General features: G+C 47.3%; 1 protein-coding gene, 1 long non-coding RNA gene and 1 other non-coding gene across 9 annotated transcripts in view; 2 read left to right on the forward strand and 1 right to left on the reverse strand.

The window, feature by feature from the left end:
* LOC119472010 overlaps positions 1 to 9,092 on the reverse strand; it is a 17,293-nt gene extending 8,201 nt beyond the window's left edge. Inside the window, exons 1-2 of the long non-coding RNA XR_005201109.1 lie at positions 9,082 to 9,092; positions 7,897 to 7,905 (exon numbers count right to left, since the gene is read on the reverse strand). This is a non-coding gene — a long non-coding RNA (uncharacterized LOC119472010). The remainder of the gene's footprint in view (positions 1 to 7,896; positions 7,906 to 9,081) is intronic.
* Positions 1 to 13,445, forward strand: part of LOC108307919 (NADPH--cytochrome P450 reductase) — a 103,078-nt gene that overhangs the window by 59,820 nt on the left and 29,813 nt on the right. For 6 of the 7 annotated variants that reach the window (XM_037740261.1, XM_037740263.1, XM_017533452.2 and 3 more), the window contains one exon: positions 12,930 to 13,121. In XM_037740261.1, coding sequence (XP_037596189.1) covers positions 12,930 to 13,121 — 192 coding nt within the window. Of the gene's footprint in view, positions 1 to 1,372; positions 1,398 to 12,929; positions 13,122 to 13,445 lie in introns of those variants that run through there. The other variant, XM_037740264.1, reaches the window with a different exon arrangement.
* Positions 3,951 to 4,085, forward strand: LOC119472029. The gene has a single exon (XR_005201127.1). It is a non-coding gene; the product is annotated as a small nucleolar RNA SNORA14 (small nucleolar RNA).

The following is a 13,445-nucleotide window of genomic DNA, read 5'->3' on the forward strand; positions in this document are numbered from 1 at the left end:
TCTCATTCTGTTCCCCAGTCTGGAGTGCAGTGGCACGATGTTGACTTACTGCAGCCTTCACCTCCTGGGTGCAAGTGATTCTCCTGCCTCAGCCTACAGAGTAGCTGGGATTACAGGGCCCATCACCACACCCGGCTAATATTTGTATTTTTAGTAGAGCTGGGGTTTTGTCCATGTTGGCCAGGCTGGTCTTGAACTCCTGACCTCAAGTGATCCACCTGCCTTGGCCTCCCAAAGTGTTGGGATTACAGGCATGAGCTACTGCACCTAGACCTCTTTACTCCTACTATTATTGTTGTTATTACATAGTGATGGGGTCTCGCTCTGTTGCCCAGGCTGGAGTGCAGTGGTCCAATCATAGCACACTGCAGCAGCCTCAACCTGCAGGGCTCACACAGTCCTCCTGCCTCACCCTCCCAGGTACCTGGGATTACAGGCATGTGACACCACACCTGGCTAATTATTTTTGTATTTGTAGTAGAGACGGAGTTTTGCCATGTTGGCCAGGCTGGTCTCAAACTTCTGACCTCAGGAAATCCACCTGCCTCGACCTCCCAAAGTGCTGGGATTATAGGCATGAGCCACTGTGCCTGGCTTACTCTTATCTTAGATATCATGCTAACAAACAGCTGATTTCTCACTTATACAGATTCAAAGAAGCCAATTTGAAGTGGGTGAGAGACTTTTGAAAAAATATAGGCACTCTTATAATGATGAGAGTCGTCCTGCCACAAGAAAAGACAAACACCATCAACAACAAAGATGCAAGGGCCTGCGGTGTTGATCATGTCGGGGTCACCGCCTGAGACGTTGATCACCACCTGTGGGGGTCTGTCCTGCAAACCCTGACTCTGAGACGGATGAAGGAAATACACTCACATACTAGAGCACAGTGATCGAGTGGGCTAGGGAGGTTATCAGCTGCCATCAGAGGGCGATTACAGCTACCCGACCCCTTGCTAGCTGTTTCTCCTCACGTTTATTCACTGTAGATTTAATAATAGACGTTCTAAGTCAGTAGGCTTGTGGATAATTAACATGGTTAAAAGAGTGGTTTTACGCATGATAAAAGGTTTTGGTTCTGGGGCCCACAGCAAATACCATTAATGGGTAATCCCCCTTCCACCTCCCCCTGAGGGGGCCATCCTGCACAAAGTTTACATAAGTAAAACAGGGACAAAGGAATGTGGGGTAAACCTACTTAACTGGGGAAGCTTCTATTATCCCTAATCTTCACCCTAGGACCTAATGCTTTAAAGTAAGAACTATCTGCCTTCAGCCTGTCCCATGAAAACTTTTCGGTCTTCCAAAGGTGTGAGACTATCATCTTATAACTTTCTCTAATATTTCCCTTCATATTTTGCCACCTGAGTGAATCCCAGCAGGGGCTGGCCATGGTAGCTCACACCTGGAATCCCAGGACTTTGGGAGGCTGAGGTGGGAGGATTGCTTGAGCCCAGGAATTTGAGGCTGCAGTAAACTATGATTATGCTACTGCTCTCCAGCCTGGGTGATGGAGTGAGACCATGTCTCTAAAAACAAACAAACCAAAAAGATGCAGGAACCTAAGATCCACAGCCTGGGTTCCCTCTGGGTGCAGGCAGCCTCTCCTGCCTCATTAAGCCCTGAGTACGTTGTACAGTGACACAATGGCTGAGTAATCTACAAAAGGAACCCTGCATGGACTCTGGACAGCATGGACATGGTTTACATATTCCAGAAGTGTTTCTCTAGCTGTGTTGCGTTTTAGAGCTGAGGATAATCTTTGGTGACCATCTCTGTATTGCTTTATGGAGAAGAAACCTGAGGCCTGGGAGGTCAAGTAACCTGCCCAGACTCCTACGACCAGAGCCTGTGGCATCTAGACTGTTCAGTCAGTGCAGAGCTCCCGTTAACTAGGTGCAGTTCAGTTGTGTAGAGTAGGCGCTAGTAACTATTTTCCGTCAGAGGCTAGGTAATAAATATTTTAGGCTTTGCATCCCAAGAGCTAAAATCTAGGATATTACACAGAACAAGAGAGGCAACAAGTTTCCACATTTTTTGTTGATGAAATTGAAATAAGGCTGGGTGCGGTGGTTCACACAGTGTAATTCCAATACTTTGGGAGGCCAAAGTGGGAGAATTGCTTGAGCCCAGGTGTTTGCGATCAGCCTGGGCAACTTAGCCAGACTCCATCTCTATATTTTAAAATATATTTTTTAAAAAAATTCAAATAATAACATAACAATTGAGTATAGGTTTTTAATACAGGTTTATTAAGAAGAAGAATGGAATGATTTTTGTAGGGATAACAATTTTGGACCAGATGCCATGGCTCACACCTGTAACCCCAGCACTCTTCGAGGCTGAGTTGGGAGGATCACTTGAGTCCAGGAGTTTGAGACTAGCCTGGGCAACATGGCTAAACCCTGTCTCTATAAAAAAATAAAAAAAATTAGCCAGGCATGGTAGTATGTGCCTGTAGTCCCAACTACTGTGGAGACTGAGGTGAGAGGATTACTTGAACCCAGAAGGTTGAAGCTGCAGTGAGCTGTGATTGTGCCACTGCACCACAGTCTGGGTGACAGAGCAAGACCAAGTCTCAAAAAACAGAAAACCATTTTGTTTCATTGGGGTTCTGAGTTAGTGTTCCCACACATCAAAATCTGCTGCAAATACTCGCCTGTCAGCGCTCATCTGTAATGAGATTGTATAGGTTACAGCTTTGAAAATTTTTTTTTCTTTCTATTTTATTTTAATTTTTTTTTAAGACAGAGTTTCACCATGTTGGTCAGGCTGGTCTTGAACTCCCAGCCTCAGGTCATCTGCCCGCCTTGGCCTCCAAAGTGCTTGATTACAGGTATGAGCCACTACGCCCGGCCTAAAATATCTTTTCACACAAATAGGCACTGCCAAGTTATGTTAGTCAGGGAGCATAAACTTTAATGGAGCATGTTAATCACTGGAAGATAGTATTTATAGAATTTTTTTTTTTAGATTCCCCTCCTGATATTTGCCTTTTTGCATTGTTACGTTGCAGATCAGCCACATCCAACTGAAGGTTAGATGAGAGCTCCTCAATTGCATTGCACAGTTAAATAGATTTTTAAATATGGAAATTTCCTTCATACATAGATCAAGATCTGAAAAACACTGCTAGGGCTAGAACTATAGTTTGAGCTTAAAAAAATGTGGAAAGTTTTCTTGCCTGTTTTACCTTTGACAGTCTAGGAATTGCATGACTCAGGTTGACATTACTTGTGAGTCATACAATTAATTTCACTGAAATGACTTTACTGCAGTGTAAGTTTTGCATATAACTGCTCTTTTGCCTTATAATTTTAGGTTGTCCTCATTAAGAAACATCAAGTCTGCAGCAAAAGCTAATTTCCAAAGCCATTTTGTATTTGGTAACAGTGGTTGAGGGCAGTTCTTCCTTTTCTTTTTTCTTGTCTTTCTTTTCTTTTTTTTAGAATAAGAGGGCAGTACTTTTCAGTTCTTCTTGTTTAGAAGAGTTTTAGTATTCACTCTGAGCTCAAAATAGTCACACCAGACTTTACCACTGCTAAGCTGCTGAACTTCTGTATGGTAGGACAGTTAGGATATTCAGCTTCTATTTTTGCCAAAAATTCATAAGACTGACTTAGGTTAAGTCCATGAGAGACAGACACTGTTGACATTCCCTTGTTCAATCACTTATAATAGGTTCAAACTTACTGCATAGTATTTGCTGGAGAATAACAAAGTGAACAACCGTAGGCCCCAACTAACCCTTTTTTGTCCCTCACATTCATTATAACACATCTTAGTAGATTCCATTTCAGATTGTACTAAAGTTTTCTTAACTTCTTTGAAAATGCTCTAATTTGTAGTTGTTACATGCTAATTCTTCAAACTTGATATTGGCTCTCCAAGTAAACAACAACTGAAAAGTATTGGTAATGTCTTTGGATTCATCAAGAGCCAAGGCATTGCGTTCTTAAACCCTCTTAGTGGCTTCCCTCTAAATGCTTCTAAGATACAAGCGAATGCTATAGAAATTGCAGGGAAGTCCAAAGGGCTGTGCTACTCCTCTGGCTCAGTCTTATTTCATACCTGCAACATCTTTTAAGAGAAATTTGCAAGAGGGAAAATTATCAAATTTAAAAAAATAGCCAAGGAAATCTCAACTCTTCAAGAAGCAAGGAAACCTACTTTCTTTGGGAATGACAGAGGAGGACCCAGTGCAAGTCAGGACTCTACCACCTGGCAGAAACAGGAAGCCCCACCCCATGTGTCGGTGGAGACCATCTGGGGAGTAATAATGAGGCACTCTTCTGTCTCCAAGCTAGGGTTTGTCAGCAGAGGCCCAGGAGGAAGGCCGAATCTCACCTGACAGCAATGAATTGATAACCTTCCTTCCCTACCAGCAGGGTGACAGAGAATATTTAATAAAATCAAAAGAGTCCGGGTGTGGCTCATACCTGTAATCCCAACACTGGGAGGACAAGGTGGGTGGATCACTTGAGACCAGGAGTTTGAGACCAGCCCCAACAACATGGTGAGACCCTGTCTCTACTAAAAATACAAAAACATAAATTAGCCAGGTGTGGTGGCATGCACCTATAATCACAGCTACTTGGATAGCTGAGGCATGAGAATCACTTGAACCTGGGAGGCAGAAGTAGCAGTGAGCCGAGATCATGCAATTGCACTCCAGCCAGGGTAATAGAGACTGTCTTGAAAATAAAATAAAATAGAATGAGACTTAAATAAGATTCAGGATCTTAAAGTATTGAGAATGCCCAGGGTACAATAAAAATCACTATACCAAGAGCCACAAAACTCTCAACTTGAATGAGAAAAGACAGTCAACAGACCCCAGCATCAAGATGACACAGATGATGGAATTAAATAAGATGTAAAGAAGAACCAAATGGATGTCTTAGAACCGAAACATACAATAGCCAAAACAGGCAACTAAATGGATGGTTCTCAGCAGAATGGAGAAGACGGGAGAGAGAATCCGTGAACTTGAAGTTAGAACAGTAGAAATTACCTAAACTGAATGACAGAAACTAGACTTACAAAACAAAACAAATGAACAGAGCCTCAGGATTTTGTGGGATTAATAACAAAAGATCTAACTTTTTTTTTTTTTTTTTTTTTTAAATAAAAGATGGGGTTTCACCATGATGACCAGGCTGGTCTTGAACTCCTGACCTCAGGTGATCCACCCACCTCGGCCTCCCAAAGTGTTAGGATTACAGGCGTGAGCCACCGCGCCCGGCCAGATCTAACTTTCATGTAACCAAAATCCCAGAAGAAGAAGAGAGAGAGGGTGGGGCTGAAAAGTAATTTTAAAAACAATGGTGGCCGGGCATGGTGGCTCAATCCTATAATCCCAGCACTTTGGGAGGCAGAGGCGGGCAGAAGCCCAGCAGTTCAATACCAGACTGGGCAACATGGGAAAACCCCATCTCTACTAAAAATACAAAAATTAGCCAGGTGTGGTGAGGCACGCCTGTAGTCCCAGCTACTCAGGAGGCTGAGGTAGGAGAATCGCTTGAGCCCAGGAAGTTGAGGCTGCAGTGAACCATGATTGTATCATGACATCTCCAAAAAAAAGGCTGAAAAGTTGCTATATTTGGCAAAAGATATAAGTCTACAGATTCAAGAAGCTTAGCGAACCTCACACAACATAAACACAAAGAAATCTGCACCAGGCCAGATGCAGTGGCTCACGCCTATGATCCTAGCATTCTGGAAGGCCTAGGCTCACGCCTGTAATCCTAGTATTCTGGAAGGCCTAGGATCACCTGATGTTGGGAGTTCAAGACTAGGCTGACCAACATGGAGAAACCCTGTCTCTACTAAAAATACAAAATTTGCCAAGTGTGGCAGCACATACCTGTAATCCCAGCTACTCAGGAGGCTGAGGCAGGAGAATTGTTTGAACCCAGGAGGCAGAGGTGTGGTGAGCCGAAATTGTGCCATTGCACTCCAGCCTGGGCAACGAGGGTAAAACTGTCTCAAAAAAAAAAAGAAAAAAATCAACACCAACATCTCAGTATGGATAATAAACTTCCTGGGCAGTCTGGCTATGTCTGTCTGAGTTACTCTTGGACACTGCTTTTTAACACATCACCCTGGAGAGTGGTGTTCCCTGAGTACCTCTCAGTCTCTGGCGGTTGAGCTGTTAGGCAGCAGTAGGGTATGGTTCTGTGAGGGTTTTCCCTCACCTTGAAGCCACTAAACCTTGCCCAAGCGGTCTGTAAACCCGAATAAACCCTGCTCCCCCTGTAGTCAGAGGGTGGATGCCAGAGCCTTGTGTATGTGGCCGTGACGTGCCAGTGACAGTCAGCTAAAGGGCTAAATTATATGTTTTCTCCTTCCTTCCTTGTTACTGCTTTGATTGGGGTGTCTGACTCACCCCAATATCAGTGCTGAGTTGGCTGTTCAAATCTTGTTTACTGACCAGAAGTTGGAAACAGTAAATGCAAAACTGCAAATACTTCCTGGAAGATAACCCGTTCCAGTGTTGCAAATGGTTAAACAGACAGCCCTGTGTTCTTGCGTCATTCTCCCATTGAGAAGCTGGCGAAGCTCCCTCCAGTGCCCCGCAGCCTGTGTGCCCTCTGGTTTATTTGTCCACTTTGCTCGGTGGTATGCAAGACTGGAGGTGCTGCCCTTGATTGCGACCTTGGCCAGAACCAGCCAGCTACCGAAATAGACAAGGAATTGTGGTCAGGCTATACATGCCCAGTTATACCCTTCTCTGTCTGTCTGTTGCATTTAACAATGAAAACTTACATAGAGACCTAATCTATAATAAAAGATCAAGTCCGATCTTCTCCATTTAGAAGTAAGGGAGATCTGTTTGGCTGCTGTTTTGACATATGCCTTTTTCTGTGCCTTTTTTTTTTTTTTTGAGACAGGATCTCACCCTGTTGCCTAGACTAGAGTACAGTGGTACGAGCATGGCTCGCCGCAGCCTCAACCTCCTGGGCTCAAGCGATCCTCCCACCTCAGCCTGCCACATAGCTGGGACTACAGGCGCACACCATCAGGCCTGGCTAATTTTTGTACTTTGTGGTAGAAGTGGGGTTTTGCCATGTTGCCCAGGCTGGTCTCAAACTCCTGAGCTCAAGCAGTTTGCCCGCCTTATCCTACCAAAGTGCTGGGATTACAGGCGTGAGCCAGTGCACCCAGCTCTGTGCCTGATTTTATAGATGAGCACATCAAAGCCTTCTGTTGGTAAGGGGTGTGTCTAGGATCTCAGCCAGCTGGTGTGGGGGGGGCTCTGGCAAGAGCCTGGTCTAGTTCTTGTTTGCTGTTGCGGACCGATACTGCGTTTGGCCCCATGAGCTCTGCCTTGTCCCCTGTTCCTTTTGCTGAAGGTTTACACTCAAGAGATGAAAGACCTTTCAGGGCGGAAGGCTCACACAGGCTCCCAGAACCTCCTTGGAGTGCCTGTAGGGACCACCTGACCTGGAAGAGAGTGGTCAGTCGAGACATTTGGAGTTTTCCCATCAGAGTATTTTGTATAGCACAAGTGGCTCCCAAACTGTGCCAGGGCACTGCAGCAAACTCACAAGTGCCTCATTCTCAAATGCGGCAGACCCTCAAGACTGCTGAACTCCATGCGAAGCGCTAGCTTGCAACAGCTCACATTTCCAGCGTGAGATCTTTGCTGCTACATCTTTGCGAAGCTGGGTTTGCAGTGGTTGTTTGGACCTAACTACTTTATATGTGGAACTGTTAGGCATTTTTTTTTTTTTTTTTTTTTTGGCCTGTGGATACCATGAAAAATTTGCTGAGATACCAGGGGCTCCATGGATGATGAACATTTTCGCTGTTCCAGAGGATCTGTCTCAATAAATAAATAGAACATATGACAAGCCCAACATGCGTTTTATTTATTTATTTATTTGAGACAGAGTCTTGCTTTGTTGCCCAGGCTGGAGTGCAGTGGCACGATCTCAGCTCACTGCAACGTCTGCCTCCCTGGTTAAAGCGATTCTCCTGCCTCAGCCTCCGGAGTAGCTGGGATTATAGGTGCACACCACCACACCCAGCTAATTTTTGTATTTTTAGTAGAGATGGGGTTTCATCACGTTGGCCAGGCTGGTCTCAAACTCCTGACCTCAAGTGATGTGCCTGCCTCGGCCTCCAAAAGTGCTGGGATTACAGGCGTGAGCCACCATGTCCGGCCCCAGCGTGTGTTTTAAATCCTTGCAACTCATGTTTTTGATTTCTGCACATTTTAGATTACACATGTCATAGTGCATTCACCGATTTCCCTTCATTCTCTTGAGTAGTTACTGCGCACTGGATTCTGTGCCGAGGAAGTGTGTGCTGGGGAAGGGCTGGTGGAGCTGAGGTCTGGAGAGTGAGTAAAAGCCTTGAGAGAAAGGGCATCTCAGACACCTGTCGGGCTCTGGGGCAGGACCGCAGAGGTGCGAGCCGGAGAGTGCCTCTGGGTGGGGCTGGAGAGATGGGTGGGCGTTTGTGTGTGCGTCAAGGGGAAAATGGTTATATTTCCTAACCTTGGGGATCACTTGTGGCTTCAGCCCCCAGGCACGCCGCTTGGATCCTGGGATTCCTCCAAGCTTAACCTCCTTTTTGTGAGTCCTTCCTTTCCCACCGCATGCCAGACACAGAGGTGCCTGAGATGCTGCTGTTCCCTCAAGGAGCTCACACCGAGTGGGAGAGACCCATGTCCTAAGTAGAGGGTGGTGAACACAGCCTGCCGGGAGGCTGGGCCTATTTCTCGTTTCACCCCTTGGACGAGCTGCTTACCCCTTGTATTTTCATCTGTAGCTCAGGGCCTTGGATAAAGTGATGGCTGGGTCCTTCCCACCACACATGTCTTTTGTGATAAGTCATTCGATACTTCAGAGTCAAAGCTGCTGGGAACATTCTCAGTCTGTGGAGCCTCCAGGCTGAGCGCTGGGAGTGCCTGGTGTGCTGGTTGGGATGGGGGTTGCTCAGGGCCAAGGCCCACCGCTGTTGCCTGCAGGGAGTCCGTCAGGGCCTCAAGGAGCAGCTCCTGTTGCTTTCTTTGGTGTTGCATGTTAGTTTCCTTAGAGGCACAAGAATGTGTGGTCCTGACTCTGGAACTTGGGGAAGAGCCTGAAAGAAGCTGTGAGTGCAGGCGCTAGAGATGGGCAGCATGAACAGGAGGGGATCGAGTCAGCCTCCCAGACTGTGTCCTGATAGAGCTGCAGTGTGGTTTTCAGATGATGAAGGCATTCCATAGTCCAGGTGCCAGGCACTGCCAATCCAGGTACCCGAAAATCGGAAGGTTCATGCCTTCTGTTCACATGTTTATTCGACAGATTGACATAAATGCTCATTATATGCCAGTCTGTGAACGAAGCCAAGCTCCTGCCCTTGAAGGGCTGACCCTCTAGTCAGGGAAATAGGCGGGGCTGGGGAGAATGTTTAATATCATGTCAGATTAGGGATAAGCTCTGTTGAGGGGTCAGAGGGTGGGGATTGTGGCCAAGGGGTGGTTGTAGATTCTGTCCTCAGACAAAGCCTCTCTGTGATGGTGACATGTGAGCAGAAACTTGAATGCAATGAAGAAGTGAATTTTGCAAATAACATGATGGCTGTGTGTAAAGACCCTGAAACAGAAGGAGGCCAGTATGACCTGTGAGGGGTGAGGGAGGGGAGTGGATTCTAAGGCCCAGGTCATAATGGGCCTTATGAGCTATGTAAGGACTTTAGGTTTTTCTTGGGTCTTTTTTTGAGACAGAGCCTCGCTCTGTGGCCTAGGCTAGAGTGCAGTGGTGCGACCTCGGCTCACTGCACTTGGCTCCTGACCTCATGCTCTGCCCACCTCAGCCTCTCAAAGTGCTGAGATTGCGGGCGTGAGCCACCGCACCTGGCCACTTTAGGTTTTTGTTCTAAGTATGATGTGAAGACATCTCAGGGTTTTGTTGTTGTTGTTTTTGTTTTTTTAAGATGGAGTCTTACTTTGTCGCCCAGGCTAGAGTGCAGTGGTGCGATCTCGGCTCACTGCAACCTCCGCTCCCAGGGTTCAAGTGATTCTCCAGACTCAGACTCCCGAATAGCTGGGATTACAGGCGCACGACATGGCATCCAGCTAATTTTTGTATTTTTCATAGAGACAGGGTTTTGCCATGTTGGCTAGGCTGGTCTCAAACTCCTGACCTCAAGTGATCTGCCTGCCTCGGCCTCCCTCAGTCCTGGGATTACAGGCATGAGCCACCACACTCAGCCCATCTCAGGGTTTTGATCAAACAAAAATCAATCCCAGGATCCCTGGTTTTGATTAAAAAGTCAGGGAGGGGACCTGACCTGATTTTTTAAAGCATCCTCCTGGCTGCTGTGTGGGGAAAGGCCCATCCATCAGGAGTCTCTTACGGTGATCATGCGGGTACAGATGTGCCGCTAACCTCACTCCCAGCATGGCTGATTAATTAATAGAAACCGCCATGAGTTATACAATCAGCCTGGGTCTGTGTCGAGAAACGGACTTGGCTTCATGGGCATTAGATCTCCTCTTCTGGAAAAGGAGGGGACCGGGTCACCTGGGAGTTAGAAGGGAGGAGGCTGAACAGGGAGTGCAAGCCTATCAGCTGCTGCCTTGTGATGGGTGACAGCTAGGGGATTATTTCCTGTGTCATCACGGCACTCCCAGCTGGTTGCAGTCGGCCTCTGAGTATCTGCTGCCTCAAAATTCTGTGGAACAGGTCCTGCTAGCATCCGTCAGAGCAGATCCTAAATGCCCCTCTGTCTGGTTCCATGAGTGTGACCTGTGGCTCATAAGCTTGGCAGAGATCCTGATATGACTAGCATTGAGTAAATATTAAATATGTTGACAAGATTAAATATAAACAGTATTCTTTGGGGACAACAGAATTCACTTTGTCCTTTAATGTCATATCAAAAAAGCTAAATTGAGGCCAGGCACAGTGGCTCACGCCTGTAATCCCAGCACTTTGGGAGGCTGAGACGGGTGGATCACCTGAAGTCAGGAGTTTGAGACCAGCCTGGCCAACATAGTGAAACCCCATCTCTACTAAAAATACAAAAATTATCCAGGTGTGGTGGCCGGTGCCTGTAGTCCCAGCTACTCGGGAGGCTGAAGCAGGAGAATCGCTTGAACCTAGGAGGTGGAGGTTGCAGTGAGTCAAGATTGCCCCATTGCACTCCAGCCTGGGCGACAGATAGAGACTGTGTCTCAAAGAAAAAAAAGCTAAACTGAGATTAACTCAAGCCATTGGAAGAGCATCTCAGATTAGTGAGAAAGGAAAGACCCTGGCCTGTGGGCCTGTTCTGAATGGCCCCTTCCCAGCAGGTTGTGTAGGGGTGGACTGATGCTCACAACCCTCAGATGCCCTGGCTTCCCAGACCAGCCCTGTGGTTTCCTGGTGACAGTGACAGCCATCAGAAGTCAGCTGGAACCTAGTTTCCTATTGCCTAATTGCTGACACATGACTAAGGCATTCCTGATTGCGTGTGGGTGTGGTGAAAGAAACACAGTAGGTCATATCCGTGATTGCAAAATGGAATGCTGTGGATTTCACGTCTGAGCCCAGCCTCCTTGGTAAGCAGCAGAAGCTGATGTTTCATGGACTCTCACTTGGAGCTTTGTTGACTCATGTCAGATCTGCCTACCGGGTGTCAGTGGTGGAAGGACCAGTTGAGCATCTTTCATAGGGACTAGACTTGAGTGACTTGAGGCTTCCCCAAGACCACCTCTGATTCAGTGATTCACCAGGACTCACTGAACTCAGAAAAGCTTTTGCTTACAGTGACAGCTTATTACAGCAAAATGATGCAAATTATAATCAGCAAAGGTCAAAGGCATGTAGGGCAGAGTCTAGGAGAGACCAGGCACAAGTTTCCAGTGGGTGACACGTGTTTCCATCGTTGCTGGTCACACTTAATTCTCCCAGCAACGATGTGTGAGAACACGTGTGAAGACTTGACGCCCAGGGAAGGTCACCCAAGCCAAGGTGTCCAGGGCTTTTATTGGTGGGTCAGTCATGTAGGCATGGAGCGCCTGGGTCTCAAGGCTTACCTACTCCATCTCCAGTACCCACAGACATCAGACTGACACAGCTTGATTCAAAACCCCAGGCACAGGGACTCATGCCTGTAATCCCAGTGCTTTGGGAAGCCAAGGCAGGAGGACTACTTGAGCCCAGGAGTTTGAGACCAGCCTGGGCAACATAGTGAGACCCTGTCAAGAGAAAAAAATTTAAAAATTAGTATGGTGGGGCACCCCAGTAGTCCTAGATGTCCCACTTGGAAGGCTGAGAGGATCACTTGAGCCCAGGAATTTGAAGCTATAGTGAGCTTTGGTTGCACCACTGCACTGCAGCCTGGGTGACAGCAAGACCCTGCGTCTTAAAAACAAAAATGCCCAGGCATTCACCGTAAATCTCATTGTTAGCAGGAACTTCCTTCATGGCCTAAGGTCTCAGGAATACAGAGATACTCTTGCCAGGCAGAATATTTCAAGGCTCGTGAATATCAGGAGCCACTCAAGGGCCAGGACTGGTTTTGGAACATGCAGGGTTTGGGGCATCCCCAGCCAGCCACACAGCTGAGGAAAGGGTTTGCTGCAAAGTGGTCCCCTCTCTCATGGACCCCCGCCCCCACCCTGTGCAGTGTCCTTGTGGGACTGGAGGGTGTTCCAGCATACTGAAAGTCAGTGGCTGTCACTCTCTCTGCAGGGGACTCAGTCCCAGCTGCAGCCTTAGATTGTACCCTAGGACCACCCTGGGCTGGTGCTGACACCACTGGGGGCCGTCTGTTGTATCAGCTCCAGTCCAAGGCTGTGGCTGTCTTGGCAGGAACCTGGCTGTGTGAGCCCCTCCTCCTACCCAGCCCCAGGGGCATGTGGCCCAGCATTCAGGTGGCCACCCCAGCCAGCCTTAGGGGCACCCTGCTCCCCCTTGCTGACATCTGCTGTGTCTCTCTCCTGACAGTTTCATGATCAACATGGGGGACTCCAACATGGACACCAGCTCCACTGTGTCCGAGGCAGCGGCCGAAGAAGTGTCTCTTTTCAGCATGATGGACATGATTCTGTTTTCACTCATCGTGGCTCTCCTAACCTACTGGTTCCTCTTTAGAAAGAAAAAAGAAGAAGTCCCTGAGTTCACCAAAATTCAGACATTGTAAGTGCCTCCTCTCAATCCCTCTTCTGTCACCATTCCAGGCAGTGTGCTGCACGTGGACCGCAGGCTGAAAGAGGCAAGGTTCCTTGTAGCATTTTGGGGCAACTCTTGGGTTTTGCCTTCTTGCTAGATTGCGCTTCAGCTCTCCCTTAATAATCTCTTTTGTGGGTTTTCTGAGAGCCTTCTCTATCTGCTGTTTATTTGCCACAGAAGGCATTCCGAGAATGACACCAGTTTACAGATAAAGAACTGGAGGCTCAAGGATGTTAATGGGCCTGCCAAGGCCATCAGCAAGCAACAGCAGCGCTAGAGCTGGAAGCTTTT

The sequence above is a fragment of the Cebus imitator genome, unplaced genomic scaffold, assembly GCF_001604975.1.
Source record: "Cebus imitator isolate Cc_AM_T3 unplaced genomic scaffold, Cebus_imitator-1.0 Scaffold82, whole genome shotgun sequence".
Lineage (NCBI taxonomy): Eukaryota > Metazoa > Chordata > Mammalia > Primates > Cebidae > Cebus > Cebus imitator.